This window comes from Emydura macquarii, unplaced genomic scaffold (genome assembly GCF_026122565.2).
Source record: "Emydura macquarii macquarii isolate MOO-44397 ecotype Brisbane River unplaced genomic scaffold, CSIRO-AGI_Emac_v2 contig_383, whole genome shotgun sequence".
Lineage (NCBI taxonomy): Eukaryota > Metazoa > Chordata > Testudines > Chelidae > Emydura > Emydura macquarii.
In genome coordinates, this window is record NW_027130520.1 from 5,920,566 (window position 1) to 5,942,388 (window position 21,823).

Below are 21,823 nucleotides of genomic sequence, written 5' to 3' on the forward strand. Positions count from 1 at the left end.
CTCAAGCAGCCCAACTCCAGGGGAGGCATTTCTAGGTCAGTGACTGGAACAACTATTGTACACATTCCTGCCCATCCCACTCTTACCACAAGTCCTGAGGAAGATCAGGAAGGACAAAGTGACAGCGATCCTTGTGGCTCTCATGTGGCTAAGACAGTTTGGATTCACCAGCATCCTCCAGATGACTGTGTATCCATACATCTTCATGCAGCTACTATCAGGCCTCTTAACCCAGGACAGAGGCATGATCTTCCATCTGAATTCAGCATCTCTCATCTGGCAGCTTGATACTTGGTTGGACAATTAACTAGAAAGATCTTGCTCAGCTACTGTACAGTCTATCCTTAGCAACAATAGAAAAGAGTCTATGAGGAAATGCTAAGCAGATCTTTAAAATAAAGGTGTATAATGGGAAATCTGATCACTAAATTCTGCTGTCATGGACAGTGCTTCTATAATCCATGATGTTATTCATTTATTTGCTAATAATTTTAAATGCTATACAAAATGAAACCAATAGGGATTAACAATTTATTTGTGTTTAGTGACGAGCCTTGGGGGGTTCCTTGTAGTCCCTGCTTTATTTAAGCAAAAGTCATAACCATCAGATTTTGAATTTTTTGCCAGATGTTCAAGAATGGAAGTTGGAAAATAAAATTACATAAACAGCATCTGATACCTATAAATTCACAGTAGGATAACTGATTCTTTACTGTGGCAGACTATATTTTGTCTGTGGATGACAGCCTTAAATTATCTTATACTTTCTGAGTTTGTTAGATGGTAACAAAGAACAAAATATTTTACTAATGAATTCCTATGTATTTATTTGGGGCTAAATTCTAATATTCTTATTCCCTTGAAACCAATGGGAGTTTTCCATGAATAATGTCTTCAGGATTTGACAATTAGTTTGTATCATTTTGTTTTCAATTTTGTGCTAACAAGTTATTCTAAAAACATGAAATACCTGTAAAGAAAGAGATTATTTTAACAACCACTAGCAGTTACTCTTTGTTAATCATCCATTTATTTCTAATTTTGAACAGAGATTACTGTACCTAATGATAATTATATATCTACCCCAAAGTTTAAGAAGTGTCGCCAGTGCTAGGAACAAAAGGAGACTTCACGCTGATGTTGGCCCTTCTTTAATTATTAACTATATGTGGGAATGTTCAAACGGTTTTATTACAAATGTTGTCACCAGCATGGTAAATAGAAACCTCCTTCTTTTTTAACAAACAGAAGCCACTAAAATGTAATGAACTGTATTTCCAAATATTAGCAAATAAAGATGCAGCTTTACTACTCTGTCTGCAGTATTGGATTGTAATATAAGTTTGGGGTATAGATATGCCTCTTTTCTCTGTTTGGTATTTTTTCTGTTTTTTGTATATATTCTTGAAAAATATTTTCTCTCACCTAACGGTATTTAGATTTTCTTTTTAATCTGAAAGATGTATTTCCGCTTGCTTTTGGCCCTGATTGTAGCCATATTTTGTTCATCATGACCCAGTCTCTGACTGCTGACATAGATGTTGCCTGCTGAGATAATTTTATATACTTCCACCAACCAGCTCCATTTAAAATAATATCCTCTTAATACTGGAAAGAACTGTTAGAACATAGTGAAAGTTGAAACTTGGTTTCCAACTCCTCAGCTCTGGGACACTCTGGTAATAAACTTCTTTACTGGCTTGTTTGTGATTGTGGACATGCACATGACAATGACACCATCCCTTCACTCTCTCTGCTTCTGCCTTTCTTATGAGCAAGCGGGCTACTGAAATTGTCAGAAATCTTGCTTTCTTGGCACACCAATTGCTTAAACTATCCACTAGTGTCTTTACCAACAAATATTTTGGAGAAATTTCCAAGAATGTAGAGTTTGGGACTGTCCAATTGTCCCATTAAATTCTCAGAAATCATTGATGTTATCAGATCATTTATTTTTAAAATTGATATAATTATGGGGAAGTTTTGCTGTTGTTTCTTTTGCCAGTGTAGAATTAGCCCCAGTTAATAATATACAACGTAATCAGTCTGAACTGTGTTATTTACAATTATGTGGAAACAGGTATGAAAATCTGAATATAAGTTTTTAAATAATACAGTTTAATGACTGTGGTTAGCTACCATAATTAAAGTAATAATTAAATAACTGTCACTGAAAGTACTCAGGACATATGAGACCTTTCTAAACTTTATAAAAATAAATTTGTGCTATAGACAGAACAAGCATATTTGTTTGCTTATTGATTATTACTCTTAATGTAGGGAGACATAAAAGGCAATTCATCTACTTTTAACAAAAAATGTGTGTCAGAAATTTACATGACCTGCTCTTTGTAAATCTTGAAACTTTCAAAAGAAAAACCTAGATGAATTAAGAAGCGTTTTATAAAACTCCAGCACTTCACCTCTTAAGAAGTGACTGTAGCATAATCTTTGAGACTTCATCACACATTTAGACACACAAAATCAAGTACTGTTTTATATCAAATATAGATTGACAGCAATGTTTTCCTGCATCTGTTCTGCCCACATAAGAAGCCTGCTTCATAGACTGGATGTGTCCCGAGGCTGAAACTTCTTATAAATATGAGAATTTTCATTTTTTATAATAGCAGCTCAGTATGGTATCCAGCTGTGGGTCTGCTTATATATTGTTTGCAGCATTCTCTGGACTTGTTTTATATAGTATATAGCAATATGTTGTCATACAAATGTCATGATTAATGCTTATTTATGAAAGCTTGTGTAAATATCTTAGAACTGAGTCAAACAACGTGCAAGTTAAACAGTATGTTTTCTGAATATTGGAATGACATATCCCAGGAGGCTATTGAGTTGGATAGTGGATGTTCTTTCTGCATATATAGAACAGTTTCATATGCAGCATGGAATCATCATTTTGATACCGTTAAAAAGGATTTTCTCTTACATTGTGAATACTTTACATCGTTCATATTCCTTTTTACATATGAGTTTGCCTTTTCATAAGAGTCAATTAAAAGGTCAGTCAGTATCTGTGTGAGACAATCCAGAAATTAGATAGTTGGTTTTTTATTGCTAAAACTTTTACTAATGAAAATTTTACAAGACCAGATTTATGACATATTTTTATGGACTATGTATTGTAGTTTGATTTTCTACTATATGTTTAGATTAGCAGTGCTTTCTGAGCAAAACCACCATGTTGTAACTGTTGTTAATTCATTTTATAGCAGCATAGTCTCTTATCAGGATTGTAAAGTATTAAGTTCTGATATGTAGTTTAAATCTCACTAGAGGATTTTCATGGATGTGATGGGTTTTCCTACACCTAATTGTGAAGAACTTTTTTTTCTTTAGGTACAGCTTCTATATGAACTAGCAGACATCATGAGCAAAGTCTGGAATAAGATTCAGAAGAGAGGTATGCTGTATCAACCTTCTGTCTACACGGAGTCCATGACAGGGCCTGCTCCTCCTAGCTCTCCAATTAAAAGTAGTGTTGGTACAGCTCCACTGGATACCAGCACATATAGCCCATCTGCTGACTTTGGAACCACTACAGAAGTAAGTGTTTCTGGAAAAAAAAGTCGTATGAAGGGTGATCTGCAAGATGTGGCAAGTGATCAATTAAGAATTACAAAGCTAAAATAAGAGGAACAGGGTTCCTATATACTGTAGTTTTGCCTGTAATCTTCTAAACATGTAATACTCTAAATTTGGGGAAACAGGAGACGGAAGGAAGGAAAATGGTTACAATATTGCTACCATATTAATTATATAACTAGCTCACTGCTATTAGAAATGGATGAAAGCTGATTCTTTTATACTATAGGTGTAAGAAAATTATATTTATGTGATTTTTAAAATAGAATATGAAGTTTTTCAGGTACAGAATTATAAAGGTAGTGCTGGCTGGTGTATATGTTTTTGCTTCCTCAGCCCCAGAATTTCTGCTGGGGCTAGGACAAGGTGAGTTGGGATTTTGTCCTTAGTTGGCTGCCTGGTCCAAGTTTCTACAGCTTGCACCAGCTTGTGTTGATAGCCATATTTGGACGTGGAGAGGAATTTTCTTTCCCTCTCCCCCCATACTGGCTGAATCAAGGTGGGTTTTTCATCTTTAGAGGTGCATCTGCTGAGCCTCTTTTATGAATGTGGTGCCTTTGAGGCAGTTGTCCCTGGGCTGATATATTAATGCTCATGGCAACTGGAAGCTATGCGGTTGGACAGTCATGGGCATTGTGACTTTGCATTAATGTGGTTGTTAAAATCAGCTGGTTAAATGAATTAGCTGACCTAATACAAGCTCAGCTCATGGGTATATAGATGGGGCAAGGAGTTCGAGATAAACACATCGGGTGGGATGGGGATAGACTGAGCTGCATGTATGAAGTGTCTGGCTCTTTGCACAGACATGAGAGTATGGGAAGTACAGTTCTGGAGAGACAGTTTCCCATTTTTTGGAGAAGTTTGGCTGTTCTTAGAGCAGGCCTTTATGACACATTTGCAGGAACAGGATTATCCAGTTAGTTTGAATTCTGAAGTTCTATTGAATAAAGTTGTGACCAAAATTGCTTTAACCCTATGCAAAGTGTCAGTGTGTTAATTTTAAGATAGTTGGGGGCAGAGGTAGTGACTGGCATTGCCCACTTTTTCACATCCATCTTACATAGAAACAGAGAGATTACTGTCATTAAAAACGTGGAGTTGGAATTTCTCTTGTTAAGCTAGTTCCACTACAATATTTGCCTTTGGATTACTGGAGTTGCCTGGGTTTCATTTTTATTGATATGTTAGTTTATTATGCTCTACCATGCAAAATCTAGGCAGGGGTACAAAAGTTAAGATAAACAGTAACAGTGACAAAACATGGATACAAATCAACAGTTCATCACCTACTGACTTTAAATCCCTTGTTCAAAACAATAACCACCACTGCCATTATAAATAACTATATGTTTTGCACCCTTTTTTCTTTATATAAATAGCAGTATATAAGCATTTGGAGTACTGACTGTTCCCAGACAACTACTTGAAACTGATTCAGTAATTTTTAAAATCAATTTGTGGCTAAGGTGGTTGTGGTATTATGAATCCAAGTTAAACTTCTGTATCCTTTCCACTTGAAAATTTTGTTTCACCATTTATTTCACTTCAGTTTTTTCTCCTGCTCTCAAAAAAATGTCGAGTTCAAGCCAAACAAAATTTGCATCTTTACCTGAATCTAGGTGTACCTTTGTGAGTTAGTCAACAAAGGATGATATCAGAAAATGCAGTCAATAATTTTCCTTTCTGAGATTGAGTGCATCATCTCAGTCAGCTATTGTTTCAGTACAAAGAGCCAGTTTTATCACGTCAGGATTACCAGGTTGTCAGGTGTTGGCTGCATGTATGTTCTTTCAGTGTGCTGCCATCCCAGCTTTGCACAGATAGCTGACACAGCAGACCTTAATTGAGCTGCCCAATAAATCCACACAGACCCGGATTCAGTAGCAAAGGGACCTGGCCAAGTTTATTGTAGACAAAGCACAGTGCTAGTTCCCTGGATCAATGTCTACAATTATGCTATGCTCATTACAATGGACCAGCTCAGTGAATGGTGGGATTTTCTGTTTTCCCCCCCTCAAGGCCAGCCAAAGATATTCCCTTTGAGACTCTTTTATACACTGATACAAACCAGTTACGTATTGCCCGTCTGACATGATTAATACCACCCTTTACCTTGTACACGTTGATTCGATCAAAACATCTCTATCCATAATAATGGTCTTAGCTAAAAGAGGGGTCAAAATGTTCTTATCTTTGGAGAGTGTGTTTATACCATCCCGGATATTTGGGGTGATCTGGTACCACCTTTCTGGGATGTGCTTGCGTGAGTGTTCTGTGCCTAGTACTACTTTAGGAATGTGTGTTTTTGCAATTTCAGCTCTTTTCTTGCCAGTTTCTGTGAACTTGCCAGCAGGTTCATAGCTTGACTTCTGCTAACTTTGCTTTATAACAAACTACTACTTTAGCTCAGGCCTCATACCTGGCCTGTTATACTAGGCCTAATATCTCAGGTGCTCACTGTCTACTACATCAGTATTTGTGCCCAGCGTTTGATTTCTCAGTTAGAAGCTTACTACAGAACCATCAGGCTAACTACCCAGTTTTTATCCTTTTTTTCAATGTGTATTGCATCATCACACAGGACAATTATTTTAATGCTTGCATTTTTATAAAGTAGCAGATTTTGCAAAGTAAAAGATTTTACTTTTACATACCTCTGAAATTCTAATTCTGAGAGATCATGAGGATATTGTAGTGGTAAACTAAACTGAACTTGTGAATTACCAGCAAAGCAAAAGTATATCTACAGTATATTAAAATAAATGTAAATACATGTCAGAATGGCAGCATATTACACTGAACCAGTAGCCTTAATCCTAGATTATTGATAGTGATTCAGAATGAAATAGTTAATTTATACAGTACTTTCTAATCAATGATCTCAAAGCACTTTACAAAGAAAAATATAATTGTGCTAGGGACTGTACAAACACATTGTAAAAGATAGGCCTTGCCGTAAAGAGCTTGCCGTCTAAACATGCAATCAAAGAATAAAAGGGGCACAGTCAGAAAAAATGAGCTGTCCAAGGCCACACACCATGTTACTGGCAGAGTTGGGAATAGAATGCACATATCCAAGTCCAGTGGCCTAAACGCTGGACCACACTAACTCTTGATTGCGACTGGATGCAATTCATGCATATGGGGCACCATGGAAGAAGGCACAAAGATATAAATGGAAGAAAACAAAAGGGCGTTTAGCTTGGTAGCATTTGTGGAATGAAGGGAATGAGGGGGGAAATGGTAGAAAATGAAACCTGAGTTATGCTTTGTGTGGAGCTTTGTTGTGTAGGAACTTGAAAGTGAGGATGAGAAGATTAAATTTGATACCATTAGTAGGAGGACTCAAAGAGTCCGCAGACTCAAAGAGGGGACTAATGTTGTCTGATCAACAGACAAGGTCAATCATATTGACTGCAATGTTTTAGTGAATTAGATGGGAACCGCAGGCGTATTGGGTCAGAGAGGAGACAGCAGTCAGAGTTGGAGATAAGCATGTGCACAGGTTTTTTAGCTAGTGGAAAAGAAAGGAAAAATTGCAGCATTGTGAAGAAAGAAGCAATAAGATTTAGGAATAGCTTATATGTGTGAGAGAAGGAGTCAGGTCGTGCTCTAAGGGAAACCAGGAGGCTGACAATGGTGCAGAGGAAAAAAGCTTGTAGGAACCCATGCATTTGGAAAGCAAATGGTTGAAATATCCTGTGAGAATCCTGATCCAGTGGCTTGTTGCCATAAGCCAAGATAGCAATCTGAAAACTAATAGTATTCATTAGCCTTTGAGGACAGATCAACATGGTATCAAAGTCTCCCAGAAGGGCTCTAACCTCAGCCCAAAGGGAGGTGATAGCTAAAGGTAATAGGAAAGTATCTACTTTCACCCAACATCTCAACAACCAAACTGAAAATCAAGCTTAAAGTGTCTGGCTGTGTGAGGATAAATATGGAGACTTCGTATTAATAAAACATATAACCATGAGATGCTGGGCTAGCATTAGTAGTGTTATCAGTATGGCTATTGAAGTCCTTCATAAGTCTTTGAGAGGGCAGTACCAAGTTCAGTGTCAGTATCAGGTTCAGTCAATTCTGGGGCAAAGCCAGTCACCGGTAGGTGTGTCCCATATACCACTAGGATACCCACATTCCTCTTGGTTCCCATGACTCCCTTAACATGTAGTCACACCCCAAAGAACCTCTTTTTGATCTGTCCCTTTCTTGAATCTGAGGATGGATGTAAAAAGTATGGTCATCCCTCCTAACTGTAGGCTTTTTTCTGCACCAGCTGGAACAAGCTGAACTAATATAGGGCCTGTTATGTCATCCAACTAGGTCTTGATGATGCAAACAAGGTCAGGTGTATCAAGTATGGTATTAACAAGCCCCTGCTCATTTAATGGAAAACTGACACTACTATTTAGTGCCCAGATTTTACCTTGTTTAAAATTGTTATGATCGGGTGGGCAGTCTTCCTGATTCTGCTTATTTTTCTTTTAATTTCTTCACTTAATTGCTGAGATTTTAAAATGAAGATAGCCACTATTTTGACATGACAGACTGAAACAGTGTGGGCTGCTGTGGGAAGCACACTGTTTCTAGATCTATGTACTTTCCTTATGACATCATTGACATTGCAGGTGCACAGGGAAAATTGTAAAAGAAAAGGCCATAGTCTATTTCACACAGAGGAAAAAATTAGCGTTGGCGAAAAAGATCGTGACACAATCAAAGGAAAATAAACCTTATCCTCAAGTTTTTAATAGGCTATTGCTGACAGAGTAAAAATAAAATTATAAAGTAATTCTGTTGTGTAGTTGTTATTGGTTGTTTCAGAAATTATACACAGTGTGAGTACGGTGGCCATGTAGTTCTGGTCCTCCCTTGACCTGGGGGGATGGGACTAAGGAGAAAAGAGAAAATCTCTTGACTTAAGTCCCCTCCTCTCCACTTCAAGCTGCAAAGCTCCATCAAAGATTACCACCTTCCTGCTGAAAGCTTTAGGCCCCATCTAAACAGGGTTTATTTGCACCAGTGGAGTTAAACCACTGCAAATCACCACTGTAGAAGCAATAGTGCAATGCATCAACATTGGGAGTTTGTAGCTATGTAGTTATTCTGCTACACAAAATCCCCCAAATAACCCACAACAATAAAGCCTGCATAGACAAATTCTGAGCTTTTTTATGTCTGCCACTTTATGAGACACAGTTATCAGCTCCATCTTTCAACGGCCCAGTGTCAGCCCCTAAAACCAAGGCAGTTCTGACAGGTGAAGCTTTTCTTGTTAGCTCAGTGTAAGGGTTTAGTCCCTTCATGGTTTAGCCACTGATGGGTTACTATATATACACCCTGTTATACTCATACTTAAGAACTCTGTAAAGATCCCTTTTCTGCCTGTATGGACTGAATTGCAATTGCATGCCTCCTGCTTGCATTTTTAAGCCTATATTGCATTAACTGTTACTCTCTTGTTGCAGTTATTCCTTGCTAATCACTTTCTAATTAGTCCTTGCTAATCACTTTCTGGGTGTTTATTGATCAATGGGAAGAGTGTGTGTGTGGGAGGGGGGAGCTAATGGGAAACAGAGGCATCAGGAAAAGAGTGTGGCAGAGGGAGCCTATTAGCCTTTTTGATGGGGTGGTGGAAAGATCAAGTGAGCCAGAAACAGCCTGTGGGAGATTGTTGAGGAAGTATAGAACAGCCTCTCTCCACTTCTGCTCCTCATTTCCTAGATTTTAGTCAAGCTGATTCCCCTTATTTTCCACACTACCTGGATTCCAGCCTGGGATGCGTTGAAATCACAGGAGAGACAGTCTTCCTCCTGTCAATGCTGGCACCCAGTGGCCAGGAGAATTAATTGCAGGAAACATTCTGCTTGATCCCTGAGCACTACTATATGCATGACACTTGGCAAGTCTGCTGGTGGTTAAAAACCTTATTCTGAACAACATTTGACCATTTCCTTTTACCAAACATTTGAGAAATACTTCTATCATCACAATTTACATCTCTCTTTGAGGTGGAATGTTTAACTGTTCATACCTACTAGTACTTAATATAAAACTTCTCGATATCTAGATTTTGTTTTTTAAGGGTGGGATTTTCAAAAGCACTCAGCATGGGCCTGGCTCTGCTCCCAATGAAGTCAATGGGAGTTGATGTCAATGGGAGCAACGATAGGCTCAGGCGGGGTGCTTTTGAAAATCTCATATTATATTTTTAACTTTATAATTTTCTGTTCAACTTTTGATAAATTTACAGATCAAAATGTTTAGAATTTTGTGACACTAGAACATTTTAAAGAAAAGAATTGAGTAGATAACATGTTAAAGTAGGTCAGGTGAACCACGGTATTCAAATTTACTTCCCAAAGTTAAGTAGGTACACTTTTTATATTCAGTGCTGCAAACTAACAGCAACAACGATGTAGGTAGACTCATTACATCACAATATTTATTTTTACTGGTTTGACTTTGTATGTGCGTTTTTTAATTCCAAATATTTTAGTTCCATGATTGGAGATTGACATTGAAATTCACTATGGTATAACATTTAATTTATATATTTATATTATTACTGTCTTTTGGGACCATTTTGGAATTACAGATTCTGTTTTGTTTATATGTTCCTACAATTTACATTTAAAACTTTGACTATTGTCAAACAAAAATACCCCATGCCATAGATATGAATTTTTGAACTTTACACATTTTACAGTTTAAAGCATTACACTATTCTGGTGGGGCCAAATGATTATTTTTAAAGGCTTCTTTCAAGTGCAGTAGGCTTACTATAAATGAATTTGAAAAAAGCACACTCTACAAATTGTTTATATTAAACAGCAAAAGAAGTATTTGTTTATAAGATCCATAGATTATTTATACTTTAAGCGGTGAGTAATTCATTTCATGCTGACAAGTTGATAGGGAGCACTGCACTCCTGTGCGAGTAAAGCTATCTAGCTTCCTGAATTTCAATCTGGGTGGTGGCAGAGGAAAACCGTGAGTGAGAGGCTTAAGTACAGGGGCTTAGAAACAGTTAATCATTTTTACCACCCCTGCATTGGAACAGCAAGAGCAAAGGTAGTGCATACACAACAGGCCACTTGTTTCTGTTTACTTAAGTACAAACAGTGGTAGAAGTGTTTAGTCCTTGGGGAAGCTCTGTGATTGAACAAGAACGCAGAAGTTATTTTGATAAGGCATAGCAGTAGTGTGGCCAAAACTGTGATCATTCCTGAGCTCTAAGGCAGGCCAAGGATGAAGGCCTCATATGTTTGGTTCTTCCTGATGAACAAAGATAAATTCTGCTAAGAAAATAAACTCGGTATTTTGGTCAATTTGCAACAATTGGTGAAAGAATTAAATTGTATATTTTAGGACTTGGCATGAGGAGGTGTGGGAAAATAGTTTAGCATTGCTGATTCTGGCTTGATCTTTCTGTAGATCTGGAAACAGAGCAGAAAATTAATGCATAAACATCTTTAACAATACCATGCTGGGTGCTGGAAATCCAAAATGAAAATTGAAACTGCATGAGGAATGAGAGCATGATCTCTCACTGCAATTTCGAATGTTTATAATTCAAAGCAACACATTTCTAAGGATTTTAACATATTTTTTAAAAAATAAAATAAAATTAGACTTCTTCATGCAGTTGCTCGGCAGATCCTCAGTCTTTCAATCCTTGAGCTGCTGTACACCAAGCTTTAGTGGATGCGGAACCATTAAGAGCTAAATTCTGTCTGGCCCTGTGGTAGAAACTCCATCCCTCTAACTCCCACTTTTCAGTAGCCAGCCACAACAGCAGTTCCTGCACTCATGGGAGTACATGTATTTCTCCTGCTTACTGTCACTGAGGAGAATGAGTCAGTCCAACTATTTAAATCTGTCTGATTTGTGCAAGAAATCAAGTAGTCAGACATCTAAATGCTCTTGTTTGCAGCCATAATTAATTGTCTGCAATAAAATACAGGCACAAAAGTAAATCAGTTTAAAAAATTGCCCCCAAATGTCCGAAGAAGCATTAAAACAAACTGCTAGATTTGTGCTTCTCCTGTTGATACCCATCACAGATATATTGCAATGATAACATATGCAAATATATGGAAAAGGTATTTATTAAATAATGTATCATGCAGAGAGCAGTTTATACCACTGTTCTGTGCTGTGCACAGTTTAAAGTAATGCTGTTAATCTATAGAGCCCAAAATAGTTTGGAGCTTTGGATACTTGAGAGATCAGTTCTCTCTACAATGTTGTCACATTTTCTAGGAGCATTTACATGACATCTGGAGTCCCCTCAGTTCAGACAAGAGTGGACTGCTGTCACGGCATTCTTTCTGAAGGTTTCGTGACTTTGGAACTTGTAATCCATTTTGGTTCACCAAAGCCCAGATTTGTTAACCTTGTGGGCACACTGCAAAGTCCTCCATTTTTCACAGCCATTTAGGAAGGAAGAGGATTGATGGGCTGACAAAGCTGGAGTGGAGTGGTTGGGCTAAGGGTGTAGAATGCTGTTTTGTTTAATTAGCCCTGTTTAGCACTATGGTATTAGATATTTTAATTTTTGTGATGCACAAAAACAGTAAGATTGATGCTATAAGAAAATAAGTATACAGCAATACAGTGTAATAACTGTACAGCAGTGCAAGGCAGCCTAAGGATATGTCTTCAGTGTAGCGTTAATGGAGGCTCTTGCTCGAATGTTGCACTTAACCCCCCGCTCCCATCCACATACAAAACTCTATCACTTGAGATTGGTAGCACTTTAAACTTGGGCTAGTCTCGGAAGATAGGCCAGAGTGCGAGTGCCACGTTCACTCGGCTTGGTAACCTGCACACTTTGCAGTGAGGAAGGACACAGGCTAAAGCACTGGATAGTATAGTTCTCCCACAATTCACTGGGGAAGAATCACTGAGCAGCTCAGTCTGCAGCACAAGGAACCATAGGATATGCCCCTAGAAGTCCTAGATTCACATGACTTTGCAGTGTGGCTGCTCACACCTGAGCTTTGCTAACCTGCATGCTCAACTGGAATGTTGATCGCTCAGGTTAACGCTGCAGTGAAGACATATCCTGAGTATGCTGGGTAATCTGATCATGGAAGTTTAATTTTATTTTACTTTTTAAAATCTAAGTTATTAGTATTATAAGTAAGGAAATGTACATTTCTACAACATTATTTTTAAGTTGGCAATGTCCTGTTGACTTCTGACAAATTGAGCATTGAGTCTCCTTTTTAAGTTCACTTCCAGCCATGTACTGCACGTGCAAACTTTACTTGTATCATTACATTTTAACACACAATTTCTATGCAATTTTTAAAAGCCACTTCACATAGAAGAGAGATTAAAGTCTGCTCCTAGGAAACATCTGCAAATCAGGCAACCCTGAGCATAAACCTAGTTGGAATCATGCCAATTCAAGTTTAGCTCCAACAGTAGAGAAAATTTTGAACACCTTGTCTTCTTTCTAAGTCTGTGTACTTGTCCATTATTGTTATGTCAATAGCACTGTCTGTTTCAATGCATGGTGTATCCAGAAAAAGGGGCTAGCCCCATGCAGACATCCAGGACTGAATTCTTGGTAGATTTTGGGTGTTAGTTACTTGACTGGTAGTATTCACATTCCCTAAAACTCAGTGTGCACTGCTTTCAAAATTTCATTGCACATTCCTCTGTCACTGCACATTTTATATGCCCTGGTTCATGCTAGATAAATGCATTTCTTCAAGAATCTCCCTAATGTTGCCACAAGGAAACTTATGCCAAAATTATTAATAAGCGGATTCTTTGAGGAGCATGATGCATCATTTTAATATTTTCAGAAAAATATGTTTAAAAAAAAAACTGTGGGAAAATGCCTAAATTTTGTACAGCCAAAGTTATCTGTATCCTCAACCACTAAAGAAAAACATCTTTCAGTGGAAAAAAATTATACAACATAGGCTTAAACTCTGAAAAACATGAAACATCTGAATACATAAAATTGGAGGGGGGGGGAGGAAGATCCAATTTATAAAATGCAAACGTTGCCAAGGTGGCGGGGTGTATTATTTGTGAAATGTGTCCGTTTGTATTTAATTTACTATTGTTTTTCTCTTGTTTTTTTAACTATTCAAAAATGGAGAGCTCTGCCAAAATTTAGAAAAAAAATTCACTTTCATATGAAAAGCATTCTGGAACACTTGAGCAGATCCTATGGGAGAGGGAGAGAGGGAAGACCCCCCCAAACCTACAGAGTTCGTAAATTAGGTTGGTAAATGGAGTGTGCCAGCACTAGAAAAAGAACTTCAAAAATTCTCCATCTGAAAAACAAGGGGAAAAAAGCACTCTATAAAATGAAAAGAATAGAGAGTAGCAAATCAATTCATAGAGCATCAAAATTGGCTTGAACATCAGTTTGAACTGAGCTTGAACATATTTTTAGGTTTAAATAAGTATTGTTTCTTCGTTTCCTTGACCCTCAATTGGCCTCTAATTCTTGATATCTTGTGAAATCCATCTCAGGGTCTTAGCTACAGAGCCTGTCCTTGGCTGGCTGCTGTCTTCAGATCTCACGTGCTCCAGTGCTTCCCCTGTGTTTCAAAGTGCTTGTGAGCCAGAAGTCTCTAAAGCCTGTGAGGTTACAATAAAATAGCCATCCTAGACCTGACTGAAGACTCCACAGTGAAAACATCTTATATGTAAGCCTATTAGGAAACCAATTATGGAAGTGTGGAAATCTATTAGGAGATGAGTACCATGCTAAGGAAGAACCATCTGGTAGGATTATGAGAGAGGAATAACAAAGATGCAATGTCATTGCCATTGCTGGCAATAAAGTGGGAAGATGGTATTGATATGCAGAAATTACTGTTTAGGAAGCAAAGGAACATCTTCTGATGAGGAAGTGAGATTGAATATCAGTGCTTTGATCTGAAAGTGCTGTCTGCTGTCTTTGCAGGATATTCCTCTTCTTTGGTTCTCCTATTCAACTTTACACAGGCTTCCATGTCAGAGAGTTCACCTTCTCATGGGGCAGTAGTAGGTCCTGGGGGGAGCAGGGTTCTATGTAAAGATATGGGGAAATCTGTGGTGAGTAGGATTCAGGATGGGCATGAAGGTGACTTGGGCTGTGGGGAGGCATGAGAATTTGAGCTGTTTGTGTAGGGCATGAGGAGGAGTGGAGTTTGAAGTGATAAGGGCCTGGCAGGGAGAAGCAGAGGAAAGAAGTCTGTCTGCATTCTGACAAATCACACTTGGCTTGGCAGAAAGGAATGAGTCTCTGGTCTGAAAAATCTCCTATAATTTGTGAGAGTGTGGTGCTTCTCTTGCCTCTGCCTTCCTACTCCAACCACTCAGCCTGAGCCCATTTTTCCCTGCTTCCTCATTCTGCTCCCCATAGTGCAGCTGAATTGTGCTTTGGAGAAACCAACACACAGGGATGAGCAGAGACATGAATGGAACCAAAGTAACCCCCAGGGGGGATTAGTTGTGGGGGCCTGAAATTCTGTGAGTTGTCCAAGAAGGGGAACTCATGGCATTGGCACCAAAGTATCTCTATTTGAAGGGCCCACTGGTGCTGCTGCTTTGTCTCCCTGTTCCACCAAAGCAGCTGTGTTGTGGGTATCCCTTGATCCACTGTTGCCTCAGCACAGATACACTGGACTCCATGCCCCCAATTCCCATCAGCGTATATTTTTGGACCTCCTTGCCCTTCTGTATGTTCTCTCACATCCTTTCTCCCAAGTTGTGAGCAGCCTTTTCAGGGAGTGTGTAATCAGTTCTATAGGGGGTGTCCTTCAAGTGTCCTGTGTTGGTACTGAATCATTGGCTTCTCCCGACTGTTCTGCCCACAGAGCCTCAGTACACCACAACCAAATATGTTTTCCCATAACACCCCCATCTCCCATACTGTTGCATCCCTGAATACCCTTAGTTCTATCCTCAGGTAGCCTCCCTCTCTCTGGCACACTTTGTGTGTTATGCCAGGTGCAACATCTCAGTGAGAGAGATCTGATGATAATATTATTATATATGATTTGCATTATGGTAGTGTCTAAAGGCCCCACCAAGACTTTGTACTAGTCACTGTACAAAACATAGAAAGCGACAGTTCCCTGCCACAAAGAGTTTACAATCCAAATGGACAGGGCAGACAAAGGTTGAGGAGGTGGGAGTAGTGATATAATATACAAGCAGCGTGAATAACGTTATCCTGGTTTTCAATCAGGTTAATTTCATGATTTGAAAAGGGAGAAATTTGTTTGTTCTTAATTTTTGAGATGTGCATTTGTTGTGGAATTAGCTACGTGAAAAGACAAAGAAGAGAGAAGGGATCACTGAAGGGAGGAAGGTAAGAGGGATGAGGTGTGGAGCACAGAAGGCTGGTTGAGTGTGGCTGAAGTTAACTAGGTAGCTCTTGGTGTGTCTCACCTCTCTCCATGGTGGTGATTTATCAGACTGGGATTGTAGCAGGGGACAGTTAAAACATAACAGGGAGATGTGAAGAAAAGAAAGAGAGTCATAAATTGGAAGGGGTTTACTATTACAGCTAGGAAAGGTCATGGAGGTACCCAGGAAGAATAATTGGAGGGACCTGGATGACATCCCACCAGTTCATCTCCTATTGTCTTCCTCCTCCCCACTATCTCACAAAATTTCTGGCCCTATTCCCGTTTGAGGAGACATAAATGGGCATGAACACCTTCACATTTTCCCACCTTTCTATCCCTGACTCCCCTTTCACACACACACGTTCATTCCATCTTTCCCTGCCTTCCCTTCCAAACATATGCACTGTTAGCTTCTTCATTCTGCCCCTCCCTCTAAAATGTATATATACATTGTTTTTCTCACAGTTTAATCTTCCCCACACACACTTTCCTAGTTCTGTCCAACCACCTCGCTACTCACCCGGGCACCCTTACTTATATCCCACTACCTACCCCAACCCTCTACACACAAACATTCCTCCAGCCTTGCTTGCCCCTTTTCCCCCACAACAGACATTTCAGATTCTCCCATTCCCCGCACACACACTCATGCACATTTTTTGCTCTATCCACCTGTCCGCTGTCCAGGCTTATAAATTGATTAAATGTCATTTTGTAAATCTTATGGCAGTGCTAAAACTTTTAGGACTCTTATCATCTAAGGATTTAACTCCTTAATAACCACACTTGATGTAAACCACTCCTTTTATTAAATGTGCAGGATAATTCCAAGTTTCAAAATAATCTTTTTTCTTTTGTAAACTTTTTCTTGAATGATGGCAATCTAAGAACGTTGTAACTAGAATTTTTTCTGCTTACTTCCGAGTTATTAATTTGTCAAGTCAGTTTCCCCAATCAATTACAGACAGCTAGGAACCAGTTAAGACAATGTCCAGAAGGGAGTTAGGGAACTTGGATGAAATCTGAGAAAGCACTGAGGGATGAGGTTTCATAAACTTCTCATCTAATAGAACCTAAAATAGAGAGGAAAATAAGAAAAGCAAGGAACAGGATAGACACCAAAATGCCAGATGAACAAAACTGACCAAAATCCATGCTCCCCTTTTCCAGTTTCTTTTGTCTTTCTATAACTGATCAGTCCATGGAAAAGTACCTAATATGTTATATTAGTTCTTTCCTGTAATCATAGAATCATAAAAATGTAGGGCAGGAAGGGACCTCAAGAGATCATCAATTCCAGCCCTCTGAACTGAAGTGGTACCAAGCAAACATAGAGCATCCCAGGTAGGTGTTTGTCTAACTTGTTCTTAAAAACCTCCAATGATGAGGATTCTACAGCCTCCCTGGGAAGCCTATTCCAGAGCTTAACTATCCTTATAATTATATTTTCCTAATATGTAACCTGAATCTCCCTTACTGGAGATTGAACCCACTGTTTCTTAGCCTCCCTTCAGTAGACACGGAGAACAACTGATCCCCGTCCTCTTTTTAGCCAAGAGGTTCATGTTGTTGCCTGCTCTCCATTTGCTGCTCATTTCCTCCACAGTCTCATGAGGCTAGAGAACTTTGCCTCCGGAAACCTAATGGAGGAGGCAATGCACCCGCATGCGCATTCAGGTTCAGGACTGGCGGATCCACTGGACTACCACGCTTCACCATTGGTGAGCACTCCCCTGGCTCCCTCCCAAGCAGTACCAGCACTATTGATGAAGGCCCACCATGATCATAAGCAGCACAGTCACAGGCATAAGGGCAGCTCCCCGATTGGGACTGCCCTGAAACGCAGTGTTCCCTCCTGAACCACGCCAGGTCAGTTGAGAAGTCACACATCAATAGGGCTGTTCCACCGCTGAAGAAGACCAGAATGGTGCACAAGTCTAAGCACCATAAAGATCAGCCTGTTCCATCCTCGGCACTGGTGCCCGGGGCTCCACCTTTACCCCTGGCACCATCCACGCCAGTGGGACTGTCTGGACTTTCGTGCCCGGTCCTGCACACACCTGGCTTCTTGTCTCAACTTACCCCAACGGCCAAACTCCTGCTGCCATATGCTGGCTCCTCTTTGCATCCTGGTTTGTTGGCAGTCCTGGAGCTCCCGTTCATTGCAGATGAGCCACTGTTGCTCAATGAGTGCACTGCTCCACTCCCATTCGCTCTGCTAGTTCCATCGCTGAACAGATCAGCTTCATTGCTGACCCATTCTGATGGCGCTGCCTTTCCCGGACCAGCCTTCTGACTCCAAATGGTCTTTGGAACCAGACTCTACTTTTTCACTGGCATGATCATTCAGCCCCGAAGCTAAATGCCTACTCTACACACCGGCATATGGACCCGCTGTGGAGGTATGGCTCTGCTACACTCATGGGCACCCAATTCCCAAAGAGCCCTATGCCTGGTCCTACTGGCATGCTTGGGACCCCTACCACGGACACGGCAGACCATTGCCCCCTCATTTTCAGCCCTCACCCATTCACTTTGCCCCTCCCTCAGTCTACGAGGAATCTCAGGACACTGTTTCACCGCCCGCACCGCCAGAACTGCCAGTTTTGACAGGCACCTGATCGTCCCCAAATAAGGCATTCATACCACCTTCTCTTTCACCCTCGGATAACCACAACCAATATCAGGACTTGCTTCGCTGCATGCCTGGGGCTCACAACCTTCCGGTTGAAGACGTGCAAGACCAGGACCAATTCCTGGACATTTTGCAACTGGCTAGCCCTTCATGAACAGCACTCCACATCCAGAGCGTGCTTCTTCAACCAGCTCAGGACATCTGGCACACCCCAACTTCTTGTGCTCCCACACCAAAGCAGGCAGAGTGGTACTACTATGTCCCTGCCAAGCACACAGACTTCTTGTTCTCCCATCCCCCTCCGAACTCTCTTGTGGTACAGGCAGCAGCTGAGCATGCCTGCCAGAAGGACCTCAAAGCCACTCCTCCAGATTGGGCAGCCAAAAACTTGACCTGCTGTGTCCAATCAGTTATCCAACATGGGGAGCCCCTAGCTATCACTGCTGGTCTGCTCACATCTAGCCTCCAGCTTGTAAGTTACCCCCAGCTATAATATATGAGAGCTTGTGATGGGGCAGACTTGCCCCTCACTGGCCTAATGGGTTAACTCCACCCTGTTGGCCGAGATGTCCATGCCCCGTTGACCCTGGTGGGCATGCTTAAGCTGGAACCCAGGTATAAAAGGGAGCTACTCAGCTCAGTTGGGGCTGACACCTGAAGGTGGAGGACATGGGTTGCCAGATCCAGCCTGGGAGCAGCTGAATCTCCAGTCCACGGAAGTCAGCCACATTAAGACCAAGGCATATGCCAGGATGACAGAAGATACCCAAGAGGGGCCAGAGCAGCCAGGAGCCACCCAAGCGGAGGGACCCAAAGACACCGGGGATGACCAGATCGCCACATGAGGGGGACAGGATATAAAGTGGCCCAAGGGGACAACCAATTGGTTTGGGCACTGTCAGCATGTGGCAGTTGACACTCCACTGACCTCAGTGGCGGGTCCTCCTACCCCATTGCTGCCAGCCCCAGTCTTGGGGTGGCAGCCTCCCCACCTTAGGCCTGACGGCCTGTGTTTGCTGGCCCACTGTGCCTGGGAGCCTGGGCTCTTAGACTGTTTGCTGACCTCCCTGCCTAAGAGCTAGAGCCCCATGTCTGTTTGAATGGAGCTCAGCCCTGCCCAAGGGCCTGGGCTCATAGACTGTTTTCTGCCCTGCTCTCCCTGAGGGCCTGAGCCCTTAGACAGTTGGTGGCTTTGTCCTACTTGAAGGCCTAGGACTGCCATTAAGCCACACTGCCTGGGGACTAAGGACATCTGAGCCAACTCAGCCGTGAGCCTGTAGCTGCCCTCACTCCGCGCCCCTCCAAAAAGGGACAGGGTGCAGTGGCTCTATGACAATGTGGTGGAGAATGCGGACATCACCCAAGACTTCCTGAGAGGTCTACTGGAAGAAATCCTATTCTATTTCTCTTTTCGCCATTGCCCCCTCATGTCTAAGGAAGATGGAGGCCAAGAAAGTCCTGAAATGGCTGCTGGAGAGCCAACAACAGCACACAACCCAGCATCAGGTGCAACTGCTGCAACAGATGGTGATACAGCAACAACAGCAAATGTCCCAGCAACAAGAGCAGCAGCAGCAGTTACTACAGAAGGTATCAACCCTACATGAGGCCCTGCAGGAATGCCTGGTACAACAAATGTCACCGCTATTACAAACCACCATCTCACCGGACCCCAACACTGGCGGGCTAAGAGGCGCGGGCAGTATTACAGGGCTGACCAAGCTGTGACCCCAAGACCTTTTTGGTAACTTTCAAAAGGTTGTCCACAGCTGCCTGGTGGCCAGAGGGGCACTGGGTCATCTTCCTGGCATTGTATCTGACAGGCCCAGCACAAGCAACCTACCATAATCTGGACCACCAGGACACACTAGAGTACCTTAAAGATGAAGGAGCCATCCTTGACCATAGAGGCACCAACCCCAACATGTATCGACAAAAGTTCCATCGGGAGTGATGTCTACCTAGAGCCAGGCCGAGGGCTGTAGCCCAGAAGCTCCAGGACTAGTGCTGGCACTGGCTAGAGCCAGAGAAACTTACGGAGAACTACATGGCAGAGGTGGTGACATTAGAACAATTCACATAGATCTTCCCCACTGGGGGGAAGAGTGGGTAAAATGACATCGGCCAGCCTTGCTCGCAGAAGTGGTCTCTCTAATGGAGCACCATCTGGCTGCTGAAGGGTCGGACACATGAGTCCGGTGGATGGAAGCCCACAAGGACCCTGGGCCAACCATGGGAGTGAAACCCCCATAGACCTCAGATGGGGATCCGAGCCTCCAGCTTAGACAGATGATGACCGGGGAAGCATTAGCCAGAAGATGGCAGGGTGACCCATCCCTGGGGCAAGGGAAGAGCAGCCCTCAGGGAAGACTGGCAATCATGACTCTGGGGTCATCAGTGGGGGCAGCCTGAGAGAAGTGCTATGAGTGTGGACAGGAAGGGCATTTCTGTCTCAATTGCCCATTCATGAACTGCAGCTATGGCCATGTGTTGGCTGCAGGCTCCCAGGCAAGAAAGAAAGGTCCCAACAAGCTTCTGGTAACCCTGTGGATGGAAGGCACCCCGGTGACAGTGACAGTTGACTCAGGGTGCAGCCAGATGCTGGTCTCAACCAATCTGGTAAAGTCCCCCGATCCCGTGGGGCCCCCCATCCTCCTGCAACATGTTCATGGAGATATACAATCATATCCAGCTGCCTGGGTTCGGCTGACAGATGAACATTTTGAAGAGATGCGCCGGCTCGGCTTGGCCCTGACGCTGGCTTACCTGTTGATCTTGGGATGAGACTTGTGGGGGTTCTGCAAGATTGTGCAGGACCGGAGCCATCAGGCACCAGGGGAAGACAAGTGTGCACCTGCTGAAGAGGGGGCTCTTAGCACAGAAAGGGACTAGAGGGCATAGAGAGAGGTTCAAATCATGTCAAGTGGTAAGTATTTCAGCCCATTTGAAAAATCAGTGTCTGTTATAACACTGAAAATTACTCTGGTTGAAGTTCCGTTAGTTTACAATTACCGAGGGTACAGCTGGTTGTGTTACAACAAACTACAACAATCAAAACCACATTTTCATGGTTTGGTTATAATTTGATTAATTTTTTTCAAATATGCTGAGGGAAGCCATGCATTTTACATATTTCTCCTAAAATAATACCCAAATATTAGCACCACTGAAAGCAAAATTGACACGGCCAAAGTGATGATTGACATAA

General features: G+C 41.7%; 1 protein-coding gene across 7 annotated transcripts in view; it reads left to right on the forward strand.

Annotated features, from left to right (window-relative positions):
* The window catches only part of VPS13B (vacuolar protein sorting 13 homolog B), an 819,784-nt gene that overhangs the window by 485,419 nt on the left and 312,542 nt on the right, over positions 1–21,823 (forward strand). For all 7 annotated transcript variants that reach the window (XM_067537148.1, XM_067537121.1, XM_067537138.1 and 4 more), the window contains one exon: positions 3,358–3,564. In XM_067537148.1, the coding sequence (XP_067393249.1) occupies positions 3,358–3,564 (207 nt within the window). The remainder of the gene's footprint in view (positions 1–3,357; positions 3,565–21,823) is intronic.